The sequence below is a fragment of the Panthera leo genome, chromosome D2, assembly GCF_018350215.1.
Source record: "Panthera leo isolate Ple1 chromosome D2, P.leo_Ple1_pat1.1, whole genome shotgun sequence".
Lineage (NCBI taxonomy): Eukaryota > Metazoa > Chordata > Mammalia > Carnivora > Felidae > Panthera > Panthera leo.
This window is the reverse complement of record NC_056689.1, coordinates 31,075,749-31,102,194: the sequence shown is the minus strand read 5'-3', so window position 1 is coordinate 31,102,194 and position 26,446 is coordinate 31,075,749. Positions and strand designations below refer to the sequence as shown.

The 26,446-nt window shown below is 54.0% G+C and overlaps 2 protein-coding genes and 1 long non-coding RNA gene across 13 annotated transcripts in view; 1 reads left to right on the top strand and 2 right to left on the bottom strand.

Annotated features, from left to right (window-relative positions):
- SGPL1 (sphingosine-1-phosphate lyase 1) overlaps window positions 1-10,662 on the bottom strand; it is a 75,510-nt gene extending 64,848 nt beyond the window's left edge. Inside the window, exon 1 of the mRNA XM_042908833.1 lies at window positions 10,261-10,662. Coding sequence (XP_042764767.1) covers window positions 10,261-10,534 — 274 coding nt within the window. The 5' untranslated portion in view covers window positions 10,535-10,662. The remainder of the gene's footprint in view (window positions 1-10,260) is intronic.
- Window positions 1,991-10,065, bottom strand: LOC122202460. Its single transcript, XR_006194677.1, has 2 exons — window positions 9,670-10,065; window positions 1,991-2,174 (listed from the first exon to the last, which is right to left on the bottom strand). It is a non-coding gene; the product is annotated as an uncharacterized LOC122202460 (long non-coding RNA).
- TBATA (thymus, brain and testes associated) lies at window positions 10,178-22,862 on the top strand. Of its 11 annotated transcripts, none has more exons than XM_042908837.1 (13): window positions 10,178-10,264; window positions 10,797-10,845; window positions 11,854-12,010; window positions 12,354-12,533; window positions 13,368-13,603; window positions 14,476-14,631; window positions 15,362-15,385; window positions 15,497-15,573; window positions 17,027-17,200; window positions 19,104-19,185; window positions 19,958-20,102; window positions 21,577-21,629; window positions 22,643-22,862. In XM_042908837.1, exons 3-13 carry the CDS (start codon window positions 11,961-11,963, stop codon window positions 22,726-22,728), a joined length of 1,263 nt encoding a protein of 420 aa, XP_042764771.1. In that variant the 5' UTR covers window positions 10,178-10,264; window positions 10,797-10,845; window positions 11,854-11,960; the 3' UTR covers window positions 22,729-22,862. The 11 variants fall into 11 exon arrangements, with proteins under 11 accessions (XP_042764771.1, XP_042764770.1, XP_042764768.1 ...); XM_042908836.1 differs by having other exon boundaries at window positions 17,024-17,200; XM_042908834.1 differs by having other exon boundaries at window positions 17,009-17,200.
- The last annotated feature ends 3,584 nt before the right edge of the window (window positions 22,863-26,446 follow it).

The window sequence follows — 26,446 nt, the reverse complement described above, 5'->3', positions numbered from 1 at the left end:
CATCAGCTTCTATGCCTTGGTCCCACAGCTAGTGGAGACTGAACCTAGAATTCCTGGCATTTCAGCTCCAGGAGCCCAGGCTCTGGAAATGTAATGAAATGTATGGGTTCTTGTGCCAGCTTTGGGACTCGGGCGCTGTGTGGCCTTGGATGAACCGTTTACCCTCTCTGGGTCTCAATGTTCTCACCTCAAAATTGGGTACAGAGGGGAAGCTACAGTCCAACTCTGGCAGTCTAGAATTCTCTACACCTCACTTTGGTTATACTTCCCAGAGGCCTCTGTGTGGGAACTCCACCTCTCTGTCCCCAGGTTCCCGGCAAGGGCCCTCCATCATGCAGTTACTTGGTTGGGGTGGGTGTCTGTCCCAGTCCTGAGCTCAGGGTGAGCAGTGTGGCCAGAATGCCCAAGGAGGCCAGGCCCCCTCCCCCTCTCCCAGCAGTGTTGACACAGATAGGGTGCAATGAAGAGGTCCAGGTAATACAAGTCCGGCGTAAACAGAGGACTAAGGGGGTAATTACGAGCGTTGGCCCGTGGTTACTCCTTTCCTGGCCCCACAGAACCAGCTCCCAGGCTGACTCACTCAGAGGAGCTCTGGATTTACACTGAGCTCAGGGTCAGCGGAGGAGGGGAGAACGTCCATCCCCACCAGCAAATAAAAACCTTGGGGGTTAGAAACAGAGTTAAAGTAATTTTCTCTAGTAGGTTTAAAAAAAAAAAAAAAACTTTATATTTGAGAGAGAGAGAAAGAGAGAGCACAAGCAGGGGCGGAGCAGAGAGGGAGGGAGACAGAGAATCCAAAGCAGGCTCCAGGTTCCAAGCTGTCGGCACAAAGACCTACATGGGGCTCAAACTCACAAACCAAGAAATCATGACCTGAGCCGAAGTCGGATGCCTACCGACTGAGCCACCCAAGCGCCCCTCTCTAGCACGCTTTTAAAAAACTAAGGGCAGTCATTCTCCATGCCCAGGGGGGTTGACCTGGCTGAGGGATCAAGGAGAGCTTGAGCTGAGTGCACAGGATGAACGGGAGTTAACCAGACAGAGAGGAAGAGACAGAGTGTTCTGGCCGAGGACACTGTATGTGCCAAGGCCCAGTGGCAGGGACAAAAAGGCCGGTGTGGCCAGAGAGACAAGAGGAAGAGGGAGGAGAGGGAGAGGCCCGGGGTGCAGGTCAGTAGGGACAGTTGTGTAGGGCAAGTGCACAGCCGCACCTTCAGGGACCCAAGCAGGTGAAGTGACTGCCTCTGGCTCATTCATTCACTCATTCATTCACTCAAATACTAGGTGACAGTATCCTGGGCAGGGGATGTTTCACTGAACGAAACAAAGATCTCTTTCCTAGTATGACTTAGAGTCTAGTGGAAGGAGTCAGACAAATAAATGTAATAAGTAAACTACAACAGTTCGGTAGAAAGTGCCCAGGACGGAGCAAAGAAAATAAATAAATAAAATAAAAGCTGAGTGTGGGAAACCGAAACTGTGGGGCATGAGGCAGGGTGTCATGGGCGCCGCGGTTGTAAGCAGAATGGGAGAATAGGCCCAACGTTTCCATTTTTCAAGGTAAGTTATAAATCCAGAGTTTTTTGGTAAAATCTCTCAATGTTAAAATCGTGATGTCCTGGGAGCCTGCTAGAGTCAGCAGTTACTTTCTTCTCTTTTGCTAGGACTCCTGTAGTGCCTTTAGCACCCAGAGAGACAGAGCCCAGTTACAGGGCCGGTCACTGCCCCAAAGAAGCCACATTCAGAGACTACCAGTGACGCCTTCAGCCTTGTGTGGAGAGCTCTTCCTGTTTTCGCAGGTGCCCAAGCGATTTCGAAGTCCCTGTCCCTTGGGGCAGACACGGAGGAGCTGGCCACAACCTGCTGCTCGCCCAAGTTCTGCCGGGAAGACCGTTGCTCCGGAGAAGCCGCCCTCCCTAGAGCAGAAAGGACGCGCGGTGCTGACACCCAAGCACACTCCTGACCCCTCTGGGCACTGGGGAGACAGATGCAACATACAGATCACTCTTTATTCTCCGTTAGCAACAGGAAACAGCATGAATTCCGGACAAAAGGGGCTCAAAAACGCTGAAGGACCATGTCGTTTTTTCTTGTTGCAATTTCCATAATTCATCTTGTGACCATGATGTAACTTGCTGAATCACCCCGGTTTGTTAATTCCTGCTTTCCTCCCCCTGAGAGAGAGAGAGAGAGAGAGAGAGAGAGAGAGAGGGAGGGAGACAGAATCTGTAGTTGTATGGTGGTTGTCAAGAGATCTAAAAGCCCTTTATAAAGGGGAATGTGACCAAGGAACTCTCAGAACGTTGGGCAACTTATCCAAACGTCTTGAAGTTTTGTCTTTTAATTGAAATATACCCCATGGACACATAAGTCCACAAATCAAAGTCAAGCTTCATGAATCTTCAGGGAGTCAACAGCCATACTCAGCACCTCTACTAAGGAACAGGGCATTGCCAATTCGATTGTTTTTTATTTTTATTTAATTAATTAATTATTTATTTAATGTTTCTTTCTTTTTTTTTATGGGCAGATATACAATATTTATCGGTGGTAATATTCCAAGTTCAAAATATGGTAATTATATCCATATTAACCTACAAATTTAATGCAATTCTAAAAAAAAATTCCAGCATGTAATGTTAATTTATTTCTGAGACAGAGAGAGACAGAGCATGAGCAGAGGAGAGGCAGAGACAGAGGGAGACACAGAATCCGAAGCAGGCTCCAGGCTCTGAGCTGTCAGCACAGAGCCTGACGCGGGGCTTGAACCCACAGACCGCGAGTCCACGACCTGAGCCGAAGTCAGCCGCTCAACCGACCCCGAGCCACCCAGGCGCCCCTCGATTGTTTTTTAAATGAAAGCAACTGAGGGGGCGCCTGGGTGGCTTGGTCGGTTAAGCGTCCAACTTCGGCTCAGGCCACGATCTCACGGTGCGTGAGTTCGAGCCCCGCGTCGGGCTCTGTGCTGACAGCTCAGAGCCTGGAGCCTGTTTCGGATTCTGTGTCTCCCTCTCTCTCTGCTCCTGCCCTGTTCATGCTCTGTCTCTCTCTGTCTCAAAAATAAACGTTAAAAAAAATTAAAAAAAAAAAAAAAAAAGAAAGCAACTGAGGCTGGGGGCAAATGTTCAGCCTCCTGTCTGAGGCCACAGGGCCCCATAGGATGAAGCACTTTTATCTTTATCCAAATATCAGCAAGCAGACATTGAAGTCATTTTAATCAGGGGGCTGGTTGTATCACATTTGGGACTTAAATCAGTCCCTCTGCACTCTTTGGAGAATGGTTAGCTGCAGGTACAAACGGACAGACTAGTTCCAAGGCTTCTGCGTTCATCTAGGCAAGGAGTAGAGCTGATCGGTTCCAGGGAAGGTCAAGGGTTGCTGGGGCCATAGCCCAGGCTATGTGGAAAGCACTTACCTGGTAAGTCTTCCATAAATGGCAGCCCATCGCAATAATCATCTATCAGTAGATGTACTGATCTATCTGTGAGGTTAGATTGTACCTGGAGAAGATGACCTTCTCTTCTAGAGAAGATGGGTGCTTGGACTGATGAGATCATACTGGAGTAGGGTGGGCCCCTAAGCCAGTGTGACAGAGGTCTTTCGAAAGGGGGAGATTTGGACACAGACACGCACATAGGGAGAATGCCACGAAGAAGATGGAGACAGAGGTCGAGATGATGCTTTTCCGACCCAAAGAACACCAAAGATTGCCAGCAAACCACTAGCCGAGGGGAGAGGCATGGGCCAGATTCTTCCTCCCAGCACTCAGAAGGAACCAGTGCTGCTGACAGCTTGATCTCAGATCTCTAAGTCTCCAGAACTACGAGACAGGGTCTGTCATTCAAGCCACCCAGTTTCTGGTCCCGTGGTGCAGCAGCCCTAGCAAATTAATACACTGAGATTCCCAAACTCAACTCAAACTTCGGTGGGTTGACACAGGCGCATGGGAAGGGCGGGGTGACCTATCCATTCCTAGGAACCTCATGTCCCCTCTGAGCCAAGTGTCAGAACAATGGTCGGAGACGGGGAGCCCCCAGTAGCCCTCGGGTCCACTGCTGGCTGGTGGGCAAAAGCAGCCTGAAGCTAATCCTTGAGACGACTGCTACATTTAGCCTTGGGGGCATACAGCAACACCTGCCACTTCCGAATGTCGCAGGAGGCGCTACAAAGGAAACGGCTCGCTCGGACATAGTTCAGATGCCCACTCTGACTGTCTACTCCTCGTGTATCTCAAGAATTGCAAAAATTTAAACTATGTCCATTGGCTGCCCTTCAAACATGTAAGTCAAGGCTACCTGGTTATTGCATCATGGTAGACCCAATTAAGCTCATTTCATTCGAATATTCTTACAAGTCTCTCCAGTACACAAATCATTCCAGTCCTTTGAAGCGAGTTGTTTATCGCTAATAAGCCTACTCTCCACCGGAGTTCGCCCCCTCCAGGGAAGCCTTACAAAGTTTCTAGCTGGGAACGGAAAGCCCTGAGGGGATTTCCCAGTGTTGTCTCAGGACACAACCTTACAACCATAAAAAACAAGTCTAAACCAAGGTCTCCCGGCAGAGAATCAATTACAGTATAGGCGCGAACAAGGGTCCGCCAAGGCTGCCGGGGCCGTAGCCCAGGCTGTGTGGAAAGCACCTGCCCAGTAAGTCTTCCATAAATGGCAGCCCATCGCAATAATCATCTGTCGATAGATGCACTGATCTGCAAGTTAGCTTACCTCTGGAGAAGATGACTTCAAAGGGAAGACACCATACAAAGTTCAGTCAACGGAATGCTTTTCTTGAACTTGGCCCACAAGGCCTCTTATGATCAGTCTCTGCCTCTCTTCACCGTCATCTCCCTCACTTCTACCCCACACTGAGACTTTATTTCCCAGACATCGAGTGCCCACATAGCTTATCATCCAACCCGGGACACTTTTGAGGCCGAGGACACATGAAGGTTTCTGGGACAACAGGTGGAAACTGAACTGTTTGGCCCAATCTGGGCCTTCTGGTCTCATCAGCGGTGTGGAACTACTTAGAGTTCCTGCGACATGCCTCCGGCTCTCGTATCCCCAGACTTTTGCACACGCTCTCCTCTTCTCGGAACATCTCTCCTCCCTGCTCTACTGTCTATAACCCATCCCTCCGTGGAGCCTTCCCCAAGACCCCTAGGTGAGCTTGGGCTCTCCTTCCCTGTGTCTCCACTGTCCCCAGCACTTACCACATTCTATCTCCACTTCCCTGACTCCCCACAAGACCTGTAGACTCCATTTTTTTTTTTTTAATTTTTTTTTTCAACGTTTTTTATTTATTTTTGGGACAGAGAGAGACAAAGCATGAACGGGGGAGGGGCAGAGAGAGAGGGAGACACAGAATCGGAAACAGGCTCCAGGCTCCGAGCCATCAGCCCAGAGCCTGACGCGGGGCTCGAACTCACGGACCGCAAGATCGTGACCTGGCTGAAGTCGGACGCTTAACCAACTACGCCACCCAGGCGCCCCCTCCATTTTTTTTTAAAGTTTATTTGTTTTGAGAGAGAGACAGAGAGAGAGCGTGCACAAGTGGCACATGCATGAGCATGAGCAGGGGGAGGGCAGAGAGAGGGGGTGAGAGAGAATCTCAAGCAGGCTCTGTGCTGTCAGTGCGGGGCCAGATGCGGGGCTCGAACTCATGAACCGTGAGATCACGACCTGAGCTGAAATCGAGAGACGGACGCTTAATCGACTGAGCCTCCCAGGTGCCCCCAAGACCTATAACCTCTTGAAGACATCTTTGTACGCTCTAGTCCATTCCATGCTGTAAGTACTCAATAGGTATCTAGTCAATGATTTTATAATTAGCCTGGACAAGAGGTAGATGTGTCCACTAGCTTCATTTGTCTGGAGGGTTGTGATCACAAGGAAGACCTACGTTTGCTTTATGAGACCCTAAGGGAAGAACAAGAATGCCAACTGGAAGCCTCATGGAAATATACTTCAGCTCAGTATTAAGAAGAGCTTTGCCGCCCAACAGGACTACACAAAATAAACAGGGAGCGTCGAGCAGTAGAGAGCTTTCTGTCACCAGAGCTGTTTTATTGACAAATTCTGGCACACATTTGGTAGGAATCTTGAGGCAAGGATTCGGGCATGTAGTGGGTGAATGGCCTAAATAACTACCTTATGCTCCATGATTCATCCATTCATTTATTCAACTAGTATTTACTGGGCACCAGGGATTGCACCAGGAACCCAGTGAATTCACACAGAACAAACACACCCATGTAACCATCGTGCAGAGTGGCGGCCTATGCGAGCCGATGAACAAGGCAGATTTGGCCTCCGACCCGGCGGCGAAGAAATAGACGTAATTGAATGAGTTATTGGGTGTCAAAAGGGAGTGTGACGGGACAACTTGGGGTGGGAGTCAGAGAGACACTTAGCTTGCAAAAGGATGAATATAGGAAGCTTGTGTGGTTCCATGACCTTAGATGTCTCTAGAGGGCTCAGGCTTCTTTTCTCTTCTGTGATGCCTGCTCTTCCAGTTGGGTGACCTTCCTGAGCGCTGGCTTAGGCCAGTCTATACCTGTCAGCTCCAGAGCTGTGAGTCCTGCTCAGCTGACAGGTAACCAGGTAACTTTGATCATCCCAGGGGAACCATGTGTGGTCTTTAGTTAACACCCCTTCTCTCCTCCCCTCTTCTCTAAAAGACCACCAGAAGGCTAGTCACACAGACTTGGAGACAACAGAGGCACAGGCAATGCCATGGCGGGTGTACCCCAAGAGCCTGGCCGACTCTCCGTTTTCAGGGCAGCCATCAAAGCACCCAGTGGTACTGGCCACAATCCAGAGCTCCACATACGAAAGAGAAAAGACACAGCAGGTGAGCCAAGAGGCACGTGACCCCAGGACTTTCTCCCGCACTGATGGGGGACAGCACTAGGGTAACACAGCAGCTATTCATGAAATGTTCACATGATTTGGGTAAACAATAATCTAAAAAAAATACCATGCCCCAAGTCTTCACTATGGGCCAGGCGCTGTGCTGAGTGATTATAGGTGCGTTATCTTATTTAGGGATTGAACGGCCCCATAAGGGGCAGAATTATTATGTTTACATTACAGAAGAGGAACCTGGGGTCTAGAGGTTGTCAAAACTTATCTGAGATCACATAGCCAGGAGATGCGCCTGCGCCCAAGGGTCTCTGGAGCCTGTGTTTGTGGCCTCTGTTCTGTGGACCTTACGTGGCGATAAATGAAAGCCCAACAAGGCAGAAAGGGTCAAAATGAGCTCTCCTGTTTGAACTCCAGAAGTCAGTGAGTAAGCCCTCAGCAGGACGGGGATCCAAAACTGAGTTCAAGGCCTAGGCAACGTCAAAAGAAAAATAATGAACCAGAAAAAAATGTTTTCTTACTTATGTTACAAAGGGATAACTTCTAATATATAAATGCATATATTCATATGAGGACTAACAAACAGAAGAAGTGGATAAAAGATATGAACAGAAATCACACAAAAAAAGTATCCAAATAGCATTTAGGCATAGGAAAAGATACTCCATCTGACTAGAGAAAATGCAAATTGAAGCCGAACTAAGGCAGCATTCATCTCCTGCAAACTTGAAAAATGTGTGGGATGCAGCTATTGTGGCCTTAAATGTAGCATGGATTTGGAAAGAAGGAAACCGAAGGTCAATGACGTAAGTATCCCTATCAAGAAATTATGAAAGGAACACAAGGCCCAAAGAAAGGAACACAAGGCCCAAAGAAACTCCCTAAAAAATGGAGCTTTTTAAGGAAAAAAAACCTCACAAAAATAATAACCCTTGGCCGGATGAATCAAGGAAAAACAAAAGAGAAAGAAAGAGAGAATGAACAAATCCAGTCCAATATCAGGAATGAAAACGCAGGCCTCACCATACCTCCTGGAGACAATGCAAAGGTACGGCCTATGCTCCAAACTTGAAAATTTCTGGAGAAATTCCTCACAAAACACAATGGAAGCCAACACCACAATGACAGAGATGTTAGAATGATCCGATGAAGATTTTATAGCAGCCATGATAAAAAATATTGTTTCAGTGAGCACTTAGAAACGCATTTACAATAAAGGGGGGTGGGGATAGAAAGCTGCAGCAAAGAAATAGAAGCTATAAAGAACAAAGTGGCAATTTTAGAAATTGTATAAACGTTTGTAGCACCTGTCACTAAGGACTTCTCTGATCATTAATGTCCTCATCTACGGGGCTAACTGAGATAACCCATCTGAAAGGATTGAGCACAGGGCCTGGCACATAGCAAGTGCTCTCTATAAAAGTTTATATTGCTCCTCTTATAACTGAGGCATCCAGGCAGGAGGGCTAAACTTCAAAGCATTTCCAGGCAGACAGACCTTCCTGTGTTGGATGCTCTAAAAAGAAGCCGACTAGAAGCAAGTTTGGTAACAACCTTACCGAACAGTGTATTCCCTGAGGTATTCTCTCCACGCCAGGCAGCTGCAATCTGCCTGCAGGCCTGGTGTTTGGTCCTGAAGAATACAATGGAAGGGGTGGAAGGGGAAGGGGGGCTTTAGATCCCCCAAGTGAGCTGGAAGCAGCAGGGAGGGGCTGGGCAGGAGGGAAGAAAGCTTTGTCTTTTTTTTCAAACACAGTATTGTTTATCGCAATAGTAGCCAGGATTCCCAGGAGGGTGGAAGAGGGGGCTTGCAGAATGGTTTCAAAGGGGTCCCCTCATTCCTGCAGAGACAGGCCCCGGAAAAGCCATACTTATAAGGAGACCATCGTGACCTGTATGGATGGAGAAGTACTGGGGGCAAGGAACAGATCAGGGACTACCCCACCAGTGGTCAGCACCCTCAGCTGGGAGCGGCAGAACTTTTGAAAGAGTCGGGTCTGTCTCTAGCTTTCCTCCTTCCTTTTTTTCCTTGGAAGAAGAAGACTCAGCGTCAGGTACTTTCCCTTAGTTTACCTGTTTGCCCCTGCCACGGTGTCTGATCTCCTCACACCCGTAGGGACTGAGGGATAGCCTCGTCTCATTTTACGGACATCCAAGTTGAGCCTCAGAGCAATCAAGTGAATTACCCAAGGTAGTCCTCAGTCTAAGGACCCATCCCACCTACATACTATCCCTAGGGGCGCCCGGGTGGCTCAGTCAGTTAAGCATCTGCCTCTGGCTCAGGTCACGATCTCACAGTTCGTGAGTTCGGGCCCCGTATCAGGCTCTCTGCTGTCTGTGCGGAGCCCGCTTCAGATCCTCTGACCCCCTCTCTCTGCCCTGCCCCACTCACACACGCGTGTTTTTTGTCTCCCTCAAAAAAAATTCCTATCTCCATCAAGACATAATGATTATTTCTACCATTTTAGAGCACCTCTTGTGTGCCAGGCAGGCATAAGCCTCGATGCATTGCTTCCCTAATCGCGGGAACAGGGGAGGCCACCCCGCCTTATAGGCAAGGAGGTAGGAGCTCTTACTTAGTGCCTAACACTGTCGGAAACACTTCAGTATGCATTGAGTCACTCAGTCTTCCCGACAATCCCATGAGAGTGAGTGGAAGTAGCATCTCCATTTCAGAGATATGGGAAATCGCGGCTCAGAGACATCAGGTAATCTGTCTGAGGCCACACAGCTGAGAAAGAGCACAACAGGTATTCGAACCGAGCCTTCTCACCACCGTTCTGTGTTCCCGGCAGCACAGGAGACTCACCTAAGGTGGGACATCTGACAGAATCAGTCAAAACCCCAACCCAACTGAAGACCAGTCTTTCCACCCAGCTATCCTGCCTAGAGCGGGGCTGGAGGGATGCTCTGGGTCACTTGGGCAGCCTCCTTCCCTCTGGCTAAGAGACAGCTGGTTGCCAATCAATCCCCAGAAACAGCCCGGCACGTGTGGAGGCAGAGCCCGCTATGGTGGCATCAGACCCGGTCGGGCTGACAGAGCAGGGCCCCAGCTCCATCAGCCTTCTCTGCCAGCTTCTCTCTCCCTGCCTGCTGCTTGCTGGCTGAAAGCAACCCCAGACTCTCATCGTCTCCCTGGGCCCCCACTGAAAACACAGTGCCAGGGGGAAAGGGAACTTGGAGGGGTAAGAGGAGCCGGGGTGGTGAGGAGAGGGGCGCTGGGGAGCTTGGTTCTGGAGTTGTGGGGAAGGGGTAACCTAGCAACCACTGGCTCACGTAGTCACAAAGCCCGACAGGCTTGCCCGCAGAATCAGCCAAGCTTCCCTGTTGATGTGCCCTCTTGCTCCTTTCTGCTCAGGCACCAGGGACTTCTCACCCACATGCTGTAGCAGGCACTTACCTCGGTGAGTCCACGGATCTCTCCAGGGGAGGAAGTGGACACCAGAGCCAGACAGGGGCCCAGGGGGAGCTGAGACAGGAAAGGGATGTTCGGTCTCAGGCTTGGTGTGAGCATTCAGACCCCTTGGACTCAGCTGGTTGGGGCCCCAGGCAGAGAGGGAAGCGAGGGCAGAGGCAGACACAGTGGGGCCCGTCCCATCCCGCTCTGGAAAAGCAGGCCTGGCCTGCTCGAGTCCCTGGTGACCTTTCCACAGCAGCTGTGGGTTGTGACCCATCAGTGGCTTATAAAATCAATTTAATGGGTCACAGCTAACATTTACAAAATAAAAAACAAAAAGTGCGATGAAAATATCACTGTGCATCGGATGTAGCAAGGATAAGTGTTGCTTCGGGATGTTCCTGCTTCAGTTTCACATACACAAAAGCATGTGCACACGCACATGTGAATCAGGTCACAATGTAACAATGAGTTTCTTACTATGAGCGCAGTCAAGAGCGTTCGAAAGTCTCCGTTCTAACAAGTACTTTCTCCTGTAGGCAGATGGGTTTAGGGCTTCCAAATGGCCTGTTCTCAAGCCTGCAGCATGTAAGTGCTCTAGATCGCAGCCCCTGTCATCGAGAACATCCACAGCTTCCCTCCAAGGAAGTTCTGCCAACTGTTTTTCTCCTTAAAGGCGTCAAGTCAGGATGTTTGGGTCCTTGCTCTGGGACCTCAAGTCTCTCCTTCCCCAGTCTCAGGCAGTGCTGCCCCCCCCACCCCGAGTTCCACCCTAGCCTGATAAGCGTTTGGCCCTGGGGATTTCTGGGGTCCCTTGCAGATCTTGTGACCGAGAGTTAATTTTCAGAATGCACTGACTTCCTGTCCCAGCTCCCTTCCTAGCACCCGCAATCCCTGCACTTTGGGGACAGATAAATAGATACATCTATGTAAATGTAAATGTAAGTGTATATGCATAGCTGTATAGCTATATTCGGATCTATAGATTTAGACTGATCACAATTCCTCAACAACTATCATCCTTCATCCACTCCACTGATTTAGTTTATTTCATATTATAATGGGCACCAGCAAGTGCGCCTCTCAAACCAAGAACGAGAATATCATCATTAACACACCTTATGTACTCCCTCCCCATTTCAACACCCCAACCCCCAACTTCCCTCGGAAACAGCCACTAGCTGAATCACCGCAGTCAGCATTTTCTTGCCTTTTTCCCCTCATCTGATCACATTTGTGAGACTTTTGCTTGCCTTTATACTTTGTTTTTAAAAAGGATCTCAGGCCGTAAGGTTTTCTGGGATTGCTTGCCTTGACTTTGCAATTGTATTTGTGAGATTCACCCATGTCATTCCGTGTGGCTGTGGTTCGTTTTCACTGCAAGGTGATGTTCAGCTGACCACACAGAGCACAGCTCCATTCTTCCGCCATGGGATGTTTGGTGTTTGCCAATTTGAACAATGTTAGTCTGAACAGTCTCACAGATGGCCCCGGTTGCCCTTCTCTTGGCTGAATGTCTGGGAAGGGAATTGCTGAGCGGTACGGCATACGCAAGTATTCGGTTTTATAAGATGCTGTCCATTCCTCTCCCCCAAGTGTCTGTGCCGGTTTACAACTCCAGGAACCGCCAGTCTGTGAGAGTTCCTGTTATCCAACTTCAACGCTAGGGTTAAGTGCGCCGGCCTTTATCCATTAGAAAGTCTATGATGGCTACAGAGGCGAAGACCCCGTTGGCTGAACATCCACTGATGAGGTAGGACCCCAAGCGCCTGCCCTGCTGACCAAAGGGGTGGGGGGGTGGGGCAGGGGGGGCAGGCGTGGCCTGGGGAACTCACCTGACCTAGGGGCCAAGAGACGCAGTCCTTCCCTCACCCTCTGCTGCCATCCGCCAGGCCCCCCGTGGGTTCTCAGGCCTGAGTTAGCACAGGTCACAGACTGGGTCCCTCCCTGGGGAGGGAAAGGACACAGTGGCAGGGGGTAGAGGCACCGAGTGCAAGAATTCCTGGGGTTTTTAAGGGGTGACTCCCTCTGTCAGTTGGGGTAGGAGAGACCAAGTAACTGCACCTTTCAGAGAAGGTTTGCTTTATTTCTTTAAGTCCCAGATCCCTTAGAGGCCGATGGAGGACGGCACCGAAAACTCAGGGGCCTGGTCAGCGAAATCCTCAGAGGGTCCCGGGGCAGAGCGTCTTGCTTAGCATATCCAGAGTCCGTCTCTTCTCCAGAGGGACTCCCTTCAGCCAGGGCCACCGGGAGAAGGGAATGCAGACAGCGAGAAGGCAGGTGGTCTCACCAGGCCCCAGGTGGAGAGCAACCCCCCTTTGGATCCTTGCTGGACTGACCTTGAGCTCCTCCTCCGGAGGCAGGGCCCAGCATCGTCAGGAGAGGGAAGGGGTGCAGGGTGGAGGACAGACAACCTGAGAAGCTTGTCTCCAGCGAAGCCAAGCAAGAGCTTGACGCTTCCCCGAAGCGTTGCAACTCTGATAGCTGCCCCGTCAGCTCGGCATCTCCTGGGAGCGGCCCCCACCGCAAAGGACTTGCTGACGTGGTCTGGCCTTGTTGTTCCAGCTTTGGCCCTTGGACGCTGAGTCTGGGCCAAGTCTGCGTGGAGGGTACAGGGACGGGGTGGGGGTGGGGTGGGGGGTGGGGGGGTGTTGCCTATAGCTGGCTTCTCCTGGGCTGTCAGTAGTTGGCTTGGGGAGAGGCTCTTTGTCTGCCCCCTGCCCCTGGAGGTGTATACGATGCACCTTTGCTCCAACCCACGTATTTGGATGAGTAGGTGGGTCTATGTCCTTTTTCCGGCTTTAGAGATGGTTTCCGGGAGAAAACGGAGATCTTGGGAGATTCATCTGAGTTTTCTCAAGTAGATCCTAGCTCCCTGTGGAAGCACCTTAGGAAGACAGAAGGCTCCCTGGGACTGGATTGCGCCAGTTGGGAAAGGACCCCGGGGAGGGAGGGGCCTGGCTTTGGGTGCCATGGGGGTGGAAGTGAAATCCTGGAAAGCGACTTCAGCGTGTCTCGGGACTAGACTCCATATAAGCACTGAGCTCTGAGCTTGGGTGGGCACTGCAGCCAGGAGGCTCCATTAGCTTCTCCTTGACCTTCTCCTTCAGTCCAAGGGCTCATCTGAAGCCTGAAAAGAAGTTAGGGCACAGCCCAAGGAGCCACGGGAACGGCAGACCACGGAAAGAACTGATGATCCCAGGGATCGTGGATTTCCAGCTGATCCAAGCGGCGCTGAGGACCCCCAAGGCCCAAAGCCCCGGGGCCTACCGCTTTGGCCGCCTCAGCCACCACTCCTTCTTCTCCCGGCACCACCCCCACCCACAACACGTGACCCACATCCAAGGTAGGCCTGGGGGAGGTCAGGGCCTGGCTGAGGCCCAGAGAGGATGGAGATTTGGGTCACAGAGCTGCCTGGCCACTGGCAAGCACTTGGTCAAGGGAAGACTGGACTTGTGGGGCAGACCTCAAGGGCAGACCGTGTAGCCCTACAGGATTTCCCTCATTGCCAATTCTGCCATTTTAAAAATCAGAGAAACGGATGAATGTTCGGCCCCGGAACTGTACTCCGTTCTCTAACGCAGGCCAATTCATCCACTCAGGTATCTTATTCAGTGGGAACTCTGGGTCAGGCACTTTTTTTAGGCCCCGGGGACACAGCAGGGTAAGACAGTCCCTGCCGTCATGGAGCTGACTCTGACGGGGAAGGATAGGAAATAGATAAGTGTCAGAGTGTGGTAAGTGCCAAGGCTCTAGAGGGGAGGAGACCTGATTAATAGCACGGGATTTGAGCAAAGAACTAAAGCAGAGAGGGCGTGAACCGTGTGGATATTGGGGGAAGAACGTCCCAGCTGGGAACAGCAAGTTCAAAGGCCCTGAGGCAGGTGTCCTGGTTCTGCTGGAGGAACAGCAAGGAAGCCAGTACAGCTGGAACAGAGTAAGGAGGGGTAGAAGGGAGATACACCAGAAAGGAGGTGGGGGGGGGGTCCAGATTGTGTGGGCCTTAGAGGTCACCCCAGTTACCATTAAACCATCTCACTGAGTCAGTGGGAGCCACTGGAAGGTTGAAGACAAAGAAGTGACAGGAGTGACTCTCTTGGCCTGCCTGATGGTGGTGTAGACCAAGGAGGTAGCAGCGGAAGAGTTAGTGGCCCTGCTCTAGAGATAATCAGAGATAAGGCCCAGGCCCTCCTTCCCACAGCCTCTAACCCTTCACAGATTTCACCGGGAAGCCCGTCTGTGTCGTCAGAGACAAGTTCTCTCTGGCCCCGTTGCCTCAAGCCACACTCTTATCCCGCTGTCTGATGGCGATGCCCACCATCCCTGTCCCCATCGGAGACCCGCAGTCCAATCGGGACCCCTGGCTTCCTTATGGTGGGTACTTCGGCAGGTGCCTGGGAAGGAAAGGACCAGTGCTCTTAGGTCAGTGGGGTTCCGTGGGGCACCCTAGAGTTTTCCACATTTCCTCTGACAGCAGAATCTGCGTTTTTCCCCACTGCCCAGGTCCTCAGAAATGTGGCCCCTACTCAGATTTGAGGTGTTTGAGGCGTTATCACAGAGGACGGGCAGATAGTCACGTGATTGACAGCTACAGGCAGGAATGATATTGGAAATATTGAGCAGCTTGTATGTTCAGGCACCAGTCAGTGAGAGCCATCCAGCCAGAGATGGGGCTGGAGCAAAAGCTTTCCGGAGGCCCCTGCCCTGCCCTGCCCTGCCCAGTCTGACCCTTCTGGAAGGGCCAAGGGAAAGCCCGCCGGCGGGGGTGGGGGTGGGGAGAGCCCCCAAGGAGGAGGAACCAGGACAGCCCTGCAGCACAGAGAGGCTTGGGAGGCTTTGCCAGGAACAGTCCAGTATCTGAGTGACTGGCACAGCATAGCAACTGAGCCAACCTCGGTGCCAGCCTCCGGCTCCTAAAAGAGGCCAAGCTAGATTAAACCGCAGGCATCTCGGCCCCTGTAGCCAAGCATCTCCAGCACCTCCCCGGGGAAGCCACAGGCTGGGATATGAACTTCAGCCCCCTCCGGTAGCGACCGCACTCACCTACCAATGGGGGCATTGCCGCTCCTTCCCTCAAGGGCATCGCCTCCCCCTCTCCCTGTAGGACACAGGGCAGAAGGCTGGGGAGGTGAGCAGGCTCTCCCCAAACCCCCACAGCCCTCCCAGTGCGGGTGCCGCAGGGAGGGCAAAGAGGAGGACCCCGGGTATCAGCTGGCAACGTCTTGTCCCCTCGTCCCAGAGGCCTGGAAGAAGGAACTGAAGAACCTGGCTTCTCGGGTGGCCGTCTTCACCGAGAATGAGCTGAAGAGCAAAGAGGTGGGTGCGGAACACAGGAGCTGTCTGGGAAGGGGTGCGACGGGGCCGTCCCTTGGAATCCCTCCCGAGTGGATTCCACCTAATGGGGTGCAGAGACAGCACTCACGAGGGGCGCTCTGTTGGCCCGGGAGGAGGGGCTGTGCGGCACCAGCGGAAGGGGGAGGGTCCATCGTGGCTAGGTGGAGAAGTCCAAGAAGGGTTCATAACAGAGGTGGGATGTTTAAAACCCGACGGGGGAGGCATTCCTCGTGGGGGCAGGCGGCTCAAACGCTCAGAAGCTGGGAAATGCAGGACATCTTTAGAGACCGGGGCTGAGGTCCAGGGAATTGAAGTGGGCAGCCATCGGGGGGAGGGTGGGAAGGGGCCGACTTTGAATGTGGGCAAGAAGAGGCGTTTGTTCCTAGTTTCTCAACTTAGTGTAGTGTCAGATCTCCTAAGGAGCGGAGGACCACTGAAGGATTTCAAACAGGATGGGGTGGCCTCACGGGTGCTATTTGCTGGTAAGCCAGTAAAGGCAATTGGGAGGCAGCTTGAAGGTAGTTGGAATTGGACTTAGGACAGGCCTGGCCCTTGGGGACAGAGTCTGGTCCTGCCCTTGTCTTTTTTTTTTTTTTTTTTTAATGTTTATTTATTTATTTTGAGAGAGAGAGAGCACAACAGCAGGGAAGGGGCAGAGAGAGAGGGAGGAAGAGAATCCCAAGTAGGCTCCATACCACCAGCACAGAGCCCAACATGGGGTGCAGTCGCATGAACCATGAGATCATGACCTGAGCTGAAAGCAACCGACTGAGTCACCCAGGCACCCCCTGCCCTTGTCTTGGGCAGCAGAGTTCTCATCCCTGCTTTGCAGCTAACTCACTGCAATGCTCACTGCAACTCAGCTAAACTGTCTGGGTCTCACTTTTCCTACCTTTAAAATGGGAAGAAAGATACTACCAGTCTCAACTGGGGTTGCAGGGGTAGGAGGTCCCAGGCCTTGTACCCACAGGCCTGGCTCAGAAGGGTTTTCCCAGGGCAAAGAAAGGATGCCAAGCTCTGGGAGAAAGACCTGGGGGCAGCTGAGCTAGGAATTAAGGTAGGCGACGGGGGCCTTGGCCCAGGATACTGCTTTCAAATCTCTGATGGGCTTGGGGGGTTTGGGCAGGGAGCGTCTACCCAGGAGGAAGTATGAGGACTTCAGAGGACCACCAGGGGCTCCAGCATTCAAGAAGTTCCAGGAGGAAGAACTTTGGCTTTAACTGATGGGCTCCCGGCTGGGGAGAGGGGTCCAGAACAGGGTGGGGCTGGCCCGGTCATCCTCCCAGGTCCCTGCAACGCTGTGATGCTGGGATTCCAGGAGGTGATGGTGCCCTGGAGGTGTGACTGGGCCTCCTCCTCTTCTGCTCTGGCTTCTTCCTTGAGCCTTTCTCTGTCTCTCACTGCCTGGAGTCTCTAGCTACTTTGCTCCCAGCAGAAGGAGGAGCCTCCGCGGGAGCAGGGAGCAAAATACTCAGCTGAGACCGGCAGGCTCATCCCCACTGGCACCAGAGCCATTGGCCACCGTCACTCCCGCCAGGACCCACGGATTTATCCCTCTGGTAAAGATGGAGGAGTCCAGACCTTCAAGCTGCTGGATCAGGAGCTGCTGGTGAGGCCCTGGGAAGGCTGGGGGCCACAGGCCCAACCGAGGCCTCGTCTTGAGGGCTGAGAACGTGGTGGTTGCTGCTCCCAGGCTCACAGTAATCCCAACAAGGTGCTTACAAACTGCTTTCAAGTGCGGCCTCTCCCAGGGCCGCTTGTACCCGAGGCTGTGAGACCTGGGAGTCAGGAGCCTGGATCCAATCCCCTGCGGCCTCCAGGTTTCTGTGTGAGCCTTCCCCACCCCCGCTCTTTGAAGGCCTTTCCCATCGGGGCTTTAGTGCCAGGATCTACCCAAGCTGGGAGCAGGAACATGTCTCGAGGGGCTGCTCCAGCCGTGGCACTGGATGAGTTCAGGGAGGGAGTGAGACGCGTGGAGAGCAGGGTCCTGCCGGCCGTGTCCCCAGCCCACGCCCTGGTGTGCTGCAGCCTACAGGCTGCAAGGCCAGTCCCAGCCCGGTCCCCGCACACTCTGGGGGGTTTGGTCTGTACCACATGAAGCAGAAACCCACCTCCTCCGCGTGCAAGTTTCCCATCGAGGCCTGGCATGAGTCCGTGACTGATTCCGCTGGGCTGAGGCAACTTGAGGGTCCCCTGTGACAACGCATACGTATTCTCCAGGAAAGGTTAGACACTGAGCCAGCATCTCGACACCCTCCCCGTGATCAGCACTTCCGAGCACGCGGTCCCTTTGGAGACTTACAACAGTCCCGTGAAGTGGACAGAGCAGACAGGGCCCAGGATCCCCGTTCCACGGATAGGGAGGCTAAGGCCCTGCCAGGTGACATTCTGTGGCCCAGGTCCCCAGAGAGGGAGCAGCATAGCTGGGACTAGAGCAGTACTTTCTCCACCATAGGGCGGCCTCATCTTGCCTGGAATTAGGTTCTCAGGTCCTGTGGGGAGGGGGCACAGGGCAGGTAAGTTGGATGCGGAGAACGGAGAAGGGCCCAGGGGCACACCCAGGGTGGGGGTCACGACAGCAGGCGGGTATCTGGGGATAAGGGGGCACCCTAGCAGGCATAGGCCTGGGAAGAGCCTTGGCCTAGTTCCCACTCTGCCAAGAATGAGACAGACCTGCTGGGGACTGATGGGGCCCCTTCAGGTCATGGGAAGACTGACCGCCAAGCACTAAGGGGACCCCGCTTTCCCAGGACTGCAGGGGCTCCACCTCCCACCGCAGGCCCCAACTCCGGCCGACCATAGGCACAGCCGCCCCCTTAGCCCATCTGACACAGAGCTGGATCTTCCCCCGATGACCAGTGACTGGAGAACACGGGGGAAAGAGGGCCCCGAAGTGGCAAAGATGCCAGAGGCTGAGGAACCAGCTGACAGCAAAGTGTGCACGCTGCTCGGCGGGACGGAGCCCCACGCTGGGCGATCTGCGGCATCAGCCAGCCCTGGCCCTCAGCCCGCCCATTGGGATCACCCCACCTCTTTGCTGGCATCTCTAGACCCTGGGAACTCCAGGGTGGGGAGGCCTGTGTGGTCCCTGAAACCCCCACACCAAGGATTCGGTGCGTCTCCAAGGAGCTGACTGGCCAGCTCTGCCTTTGCCTCCCCAGTGAGGGACTTTGGGGTAAAATCAGCCCACGCAGGCTTCACAAATGAGGGGCCCACGTACCTGATTCAGAGGCTGCGTTCTGCCACACTGTCCCTGCTAGGTGTCCTTTCAAGGCCTCAGATTCCTCATCTGGCCAGTGAGGAGGTTAGGAATGTCCCTCCAGGACTGGCGGGAGAGAAAGCACTCCATAAAGTGTGAAGTCACAGGGAAGGGGACCATTGGGGGGGCAGGGTCCATCGCGGGGACCATTTTAGCCAAGCGTGTGGCTGTGGGAGCGGGAGGGGGGCCTGCGCTGCTGGCTGGCACGTGCCATCCGGGCACCCTGACCCAAGGCCTGTCCTCCTGCCCACAGATCCTGGAGCTCCTCTGCCAAATCCTGCAGACAGACTCCTTGAGCGCTATCCAGTTCTGGCTACTATATGCTCCCCCGAAAGGTGAGGACGTAGCCCGTGCCCACGTCTTTCTCGAAGTGGAGAGCCTTGTTCTCTGCTTCTGCAGGACTTGGGTGTCATTCGGCTCCCGCCCAGGGCCTTCCGCCTGGGCCCCCTCTCCTTTTCTGGAGCCCCAAACTAACCTTTCCCAGCTGCACCACGCCCCTGCACCCTCCTCCTCCGTCCTCAGTGGGATTGCCCCGACCCTGCTTCTCGGAGGTGCCTCTGCGCTGACCACTGGCCATGGCACCTGGGAGGGCGGGGTCCAAAGGTGTACTCAGCAGACACACCCCCTCACCCACCGCCGTGGGGCACACGCACACACAGACGCAACACGTGCACATAAGCACACAGGCGCATGCTCGCGAACACGGGAATGACGTGCGCGCGCGCACACTGGCACACAGGCCGGAAGGTGTATCCCAGCAGGGGCCGAGCAGAGAGAGGGGAGGCGGGGCGGGGGAGGGGCAGAAGGCAGGGGAGGAGGCAGGACCGGTGGGCTGGTGGGTGGGCTGGTGGGTGGGCCACAGGGGGCCAAGAACAAGGTGTACACATATGAAAGAGTAGTGACAGAAAGGGAGGGGGGGGCCGGGGGGGGGGGCGGGAGGGCCGCGTGCCCACAGGGGCCACGACAGAAGAGGGAGCTGGAGGCAGAAAGCTGCTTGGGCCAGGCTGGGCAGGAGAGCTGGAGGCCCCTCTTCCAGCCCGTCCCTTGTGGGGACAGGACAGGGTGGGTGTAGCCACTGAGGACTGCACCCCCTGGCTGTGCTTGCAGAGAAAGATTTGGCCCTGGGGCTCCTGCAGACAGCGGTGGCGCAGCTCCTTCCTCAGCCCCTAGACTCCATCCCAGTAGAAAAACTTCTGGATCAGCTCCAGGAAGGCCAAGAGCCATCTCAAGAGAGGAAACAGCCACCCTGCAGGTGAGCTTTGCACCCCTCCCCGCAGTTCCCAGAACCGTTCCCTCGCATTCAGCCTCCTGTCCTCCCAGGTGAGGCCAAGGGTGGTCCAGAAAAGGCATCCCGGCGCTGGCCGCCGCCTGGGCTGCCGGAGCCGATGCTGGGGAAGCGGGAGCAGGCCCGGGCCCTTCCTCAGGGACCCTCCAGTCCAGCCGGTGTTGCATGAAGGCCCCTCTGCCAGACCGGACCTTGGCGGCTGGCTGTGGGGGATGCCCAAGGGGTGACCTGTGTCAGCTATAAACAAGGCAGGGCTGGAGAAGCCGCATCTACCCCTCCAGATGCTCTCGGTCTTTGAGAAGACAAGTAGAGGAGGAAAGCTAACACAGGCAAGCAGAGATACCTTAATGCCGGGGTTAAGCGCCTTGAATGGCTGGAGGAGACTGGGAAAGGGAAGCCCTCACGAAGCAGGTGAGGAGGGCCTGGGCGTCAGCAACGGAACTAGCAATAGCGGGTGCCCACCGTGCCTGCCTGGCATGTCCAGACAGACACTTTACACGTCTGTGGTCCATACAACCGCCTGCATTTTATAGATGAGAGACCTAAGGCTCGAGAACAGTTGATTCGGCCTTGGGCTGGTCTAACTTCTGAGCCCAGCCGCACGCAGATTTGCCGGAGACCTTGTTAAAAATGCGAATACCTAGAGATTCCAACACAGCAGGTTGGGGACGAACCGGGGGATGCGTGATTTGGACAATCTCCGGAGCTTTTCTGATAGAGCTTGGGGAACACTACTGACGTAGGGAGGATTTGCAGGAGCAGATGAGAGCGTGGGGGCAGTCAGGAAGGGAAGGCAGGAACGTGCTCGCTCCAGGGGACACGTGTGGGGTGGCTGCAGCATGGGCAGGGGGGAAGGAGGCAGGTGTTCGTGCTCATTAACCAGAAGGCCTGGCTTCTTGCTCTGGCCCGGAACGGGATGCTCTTTTCCACTTTGAGAGACCACGGGAGGCACAGAAGGAAGGCAGGCTTCACTATGACCTGGGGCAAGCCACCGCCCATCTGGTGGCCTCCGTTTCACGTCTCAAAACCCCTCGCCCAGACCCCTAGGGAAGAAAATTACACTGGGTGCGTAAAAAGGTTTGCTTTGGTGCAAAGCTGAAGCCCTCTATCAGGGCAGCAGAAATTCTGTTTTCTCCACTCACGGGGGAAGGCTTCCTCTCTGCGAGAAGCAGGGACCAAGTGAGGGCTGGGGTGGGCTGGTGCGGGGGCCTCCCTTACCGCTCCTGGGGCAGAAGGGCCTTGGCTCCTTGGGGCCACAGCAGGCAATGGAGTCACAGTTGTCTGTCGGGGTCCCGCTTGGGTGGTGCCAGCCAGGGACAGATACTTTGGGGCTCTCCAGGAGGGGGGGCTCTTGCGTCTCCCCGGAGCACTTCCCTGCCTCCACTCTGCAGCAGAGGGCTCAGGCCTCGCCTTCCCAGATTTGTCTTTGTGTCGGTTATAGCCAATCCTTGAAGAAGACGAAGACACCGCCTCTACCCAAAGGCGACAAACCGGGTAAGATTCCACGCAGCAGATCATCCCAGGGGCTCCTCGAGGCCCACCCTGGCTGTACTCCTCAGGTGGGGGGGGGGGTCAAGGACCCCAGAGATGAGTCCCAGTCCTAGGGAAGCTGCCCATTCCATCCATTCATCTATTCACTCATTCATTTGAGAGAGGCTTGCTTAGCGGCTGTGAGTGGGGCTCTGGGGAAGATTCCAGACAAGTTCCTGCTGCTATAGAGCTTCTAGCCCCGTGAGGAGGAGTGCAGACAACAAATAAAAACACCTGAGGGGACAGATGCCAGAGGAAAATAAAGCAGGGTAAAATGAGGGACAGTAAGAAGGACTGGCAGGGTCGGGGGAGGGCTCCTTGGGCTGAACGACAGGCAGGATCCAGCCCTGTGCAGGTCTGGGGAGAGCCCAGAAGTAGGGCCCTCACCTGCCTGGTGTGTGCGTGAGAGCACGAGCAGGCATAAGCAGGCCAGGGTGGCCAGGGCCTTGTGGGGCAGGACAGTAGTAAGAAGGGAAATGGGCCAGGTGGGCAGGGCCGGCCCATGGTCTCATGCAGAGGGCATAGGTGTGCACTGGAGGGTTATATGCAGGGCATGGGGGACCCCTCTGTCTGCTGAGTAGAAAATGGACTGTTGGGGGCAGGCGGGGATGAGGGGAGACCGGGGAGGAGGCTGCTACATGGTTCTGGTGCCTTAGGCCAGGGCAGGGGGAGAGAAGAGGACAGATATCCAGCATGTACACGATTCTCCCTCACTAGACTGTAAGGGGTCCCAGGGGCCCGACTGAGTGTTTGGCACAGAGTAGGCACTCCTTGGGTATTTGTTCCCTGGGTGTAGACAGAAGAGGCAGTGGTGAAGCTCAGGGAGGGGAGTCGGCCCCTCCCGAGTCACCAGCGGAGCCCAGAGCAGAAGCGGGGCTTGACCCACGTCTTGGTCCACCTGGGTCTCCCGAGCAGCTCCCAAGTTGGGGCCTGTCCCCTCCCTGTCCTCTCCTGACCGATGTCTTCCCTTCTCCCAGAGTATTTCGGGAAAGCCCAAGTCCTCCGAATGCATTCAAGCCAGAACGCAGCAGAGAAACCGTCAAAGCCAGAGGCAGAATGCTGAGGAGTCTGAGCCACTTTGCCCGCCCTGCTCAAGAGCAGCCCCCAGGTTCAAGGTTGTTCCCAGCCCTACGGCCTCAACAGCAACCCCGACTTTCCTATCACAGGGAGCCTATTAAAAACCTGCCTTCCCTTTAAGAGGACAATTCCATGCCTACTCTCGGTAGTAGGCCTGTGCCCCACTCCCTTGAAGAAAGCCCAAGTGGAATCGCTCACGCGGGGCTCAGCTGGTTCTGTGTTCCTGAGAGCTGAAAGGCAGCCTGAGAACGAGGCTCTGTCCTTCCCGAGCCAACACACACAGGACTCTGGGTAGGTCAGAGCGGAGGTCAAGAACCCACAGCCCTCCATAAAGTAATACCAATACCTCCATCACTACCAGCTTCTCCCAGAAGCTCTCCTAATATCATCGCTCCCATTTTCTAGATGAATAAATCAGGGCTCAAACCATCTGTCCAAATCCACACTGCAAGTGGCGGATCCAGGACCCAAATCCAGCACGTCTGGCTCGGGAACCCCCCCGCTCTTCCCCGCTGTGCTCTACTGCCTTGCGGACAGCAACCCTCACCAAAGGTTGTGGCTGCAATGCAAAAGGCGTGAGCGTTAACAAAAACGGTGGTCGGCAAGATCAAGGAGGGGACGTGGCGGAAATGTGACCCAGCTGGGGTTTCGCTCCCCTTTACGATCTAGAGAAGATGGGCTTTGACCCTCTGGGGAGTTCAGCGTGAGCCTTGGGATTTCTGCAGATTCCCTGGGAAGCCGGGGCGCGGAGATATGGGAGGCGCTGAGGATCTACAGTGTCATGGTCGCCTGTGGCTCTGAGCTCCTGCTTCCACTGAATTAGGTCCGTGGATCACCGCTCCGTCCTCTTCTGGCCACTCGATTCGGCCCCACCTCACGGGCACCTCAGACCGATTGCGTCCCTCCGGGTTTCCTCAAATACCCCGTTCACGCAAACCTTGTGTGTGCCGCAGGCTTCGGTCCAGATCAGGGGCTGGACGGGGATTGGCTGTGGATCCAGCCAACAGCTTCACGTCCGTATGAGATCGCCTTGTTTTTTTAAAGTCCCCTCTCCCACGGAGGACGTCCCCCTGGCGGCAGCATCTTTTATAACCACGCCCCTTGCCATCTTGCTGGCTTCGTCCTCCCCCGTCTGCACCCCTACCACGCGTTCGCCTCCAGAAAGCCCACGTTCGTTGTACTTTCATTGTTCTCCATACTTTTAATCTTGCTAAAATCCACATAGCATAGACCTTGCCACTCTACCCACATTTCAGGTGTATACAGTTCGGTGATTAAGTACACTCACGTTGTTGTACAAACATCACCAACCATCTGTCCACAGAACTCTCTTCACCTTGCAAAACTGAATGTGTGTGCCCATCAAACACTTGTTCCGCGTTCCCCCTCTTTGCCCCCAGCACCCCCCTAGGAACTGGACTGCCCTAGGTACCTCGTATCAGTGGAGTCACAAAGTATTTATCCTTTGGTGACTGGCTTATTTCACTCAGTACGATGTCCTCCAGGCTCATCCATGTTGTAGCCCGTGTAGGAATTTTCTCTCATTTAATAGTTTTGCCGATTCAATAGTTCAGCTCCACCCCCCCCCCAGTCCCCGTTCCCTGGCTCTCCAGCCCCTCCCTTGGGCTGTCCAGCCCCGTCAACGGGCTGACCTAGAGGTCTGTTCCTGGACCAGGGCCCTTGCCCCTTGGCAATTGTAGTTATGACAATCTCTCCCTCCTCCCTTAGGAATAATTTTTAGCCATCCACACAGTAGAACATCCTAGAAGGTATCTGCTTCCAGAATAAATCATACTTGTTGTCACAGAACACCTGGCTGTTTCAGTAAGCCTCCTACCTCCCCTTTAACTGTTCGGGAAGTATTACCAAGAGGTTAATATTTGCCACTGCAGATTCTCGTCATTGTCTTATTCCAGAGAGTATCCCTCTCTCCAGAGCTGCTGAGCTGGTCCTTGAGATTTATTTATCTATTTTGCTTTTGCAACTCCCTGCAAAATGCCTGTGTCACCGCCTGGCCTTTGCACCCTTTATCACTGCGCTTAAAAGACAGGGTGTTCTGGGCCTGGCTTCTTACACATATATTTGGAGGGTAGATGGCCAACAGATCTTTCTCCGCAGCCCTGCGGTCTATCGGGAGAAAGAAAGATAAAGGGTCTGAGCTGAACAACGCACACAGAAAAACACTGTGGAAGAGAACACTAATCTCTACCAATGGGAAACTGTTACCTTGCAGGGACGTGGAGGACCGAGCTGGGCTCGTACGGATACCCTGACCCCATTGGGCGCCCAAGACAACCTGTAAGGCAGGCGTCATGACCACATTTTACAGGTGGAAAACCCGAGGCTTAGAGCATAAGCAACAGTAACACATCAGAGTTCACACAGCCAATAAATAGTGGATCAGACGCAGGGCTGCGGGGCTCCTCAGTCAGTGCTCTTTCCTTCTACGCCGCCTTCTTGCGGGCCACCCACCCTTGGCCTGCTGCTTTCTCATTCCCAGCCACTTCACCCACCTTCCTCCTGCTTCCTCTTCCCCCATCTCTCAGATACGGAGCAAGTCGGGCTTTGTTGTCACTCCCTGACTCTCTTCAAAGTCCCTCAACTGGCCCGCGTCCTATCTCCAGGTTTTAAGGGAATCACCGCTAACCCCCACGGGGACAGGCAGCAGAGGGCACTCGGAGGTTCCAGACATATCACAAAGCACTGGTCAGAGTTGTCACTGGCCTTCTTGGAAATGCCAGTGGCATCCAGCCTGCCTTCCTCGTCACCTGTGCCCTCAGATCCTATGTTGTTTGGAGGCCAGGCTGGCTCCTAAGGGCTCTGCAGTCTCTATGCTTAGCAGCGCCCCCTGTCTGCGGTGACTATGCACCCACTTGGACATCATGGTGCCAGGACACTGGCCACTTCTAGGTCACTCTTAGGTTTCCCCTGGCTCCAGACCCTGAAGTTTCTCCCTACCGTTTGCCTCTCTGCCTGAAGCATGAAGGTAGACTGTCCTTTCCAACCTTCTCCCCTATGGCTCTGGGTCTTTCTTGGGATCCAGTCTCCTTAGCCACTGTGGTAGCCGCTGTTTGTGCCTGCCCAAGGTGTCCTCCACCCTCCTTCCAGGGTGGGACTGAAACTAGTTCCATCCAACCACAGCCCCCAATCCCTGGGCACAGGGACTGGTTCAGGGGTAGGATGAGCATGTGACCCAAGCTGGGCCAATCACAGACTGTCCTTGGATTTGGGGGGAGGAGGGGAATATTGGCTTTTGAGGGGATGCCATCACTGGAAAGCGTCGGTCACACCTGAAGCCCCTGACTGTCCCCCATCGTTCCCCATTATATGAGTCCATAAAATTACTTCTTATAGTTGATTTCTATGCATTTTTAACGTAAAACTCACCACCTTACCCATCGTCAAGTGTATAGTCCAGTAATAACACATGCATGTTGTGCGACCATCACCACATCTACCCCCGGAACTCTCTCCATCTTGCAGAACTGAAACTCTGCACCCGTTGAACACGAACTCCCCCTCCCGTCCCCACAGCCCTGGGCAACCATCCTTCTCCTTTCTGTCTCTATAGATTTGACCCTTCCGGGTCCCTCGAGTAAGTGGAGCCATTCAGTAGCTGTCCTTTTTGCGACTGGTTGATTTCACTGGGCGTGGCGTCCTCAAGATTCATCCGTGTTGCAGCCCACATCAGAATTCCCTTCCCT

Excerpts from the sequence above, each read along its gene's own strand:
- TBATA (XM_042908834.1), top strand. The coding sequence starts at position 11,961 with ATGATGGCTACAGAGGCGAAGACCCCGTTGGCTGAACATCCACTGATG. Across the intron at positions 12,534-13,367 it reads GGAATGCAGACAGCGAGAAG|TCCAAGGGCTCATCTGAAGC; the intron begins GCAGGTGGTCTC and ends CTTCTCCTTCAG. Across the intron at positions 21,630-22,642 it reads ACCCAAAGGCGACAAACCGG|AGTATTTCGGGAAAGCCCAA; the intron begins GTAAGATTCCAC and ends CCCTTCTCCCAG.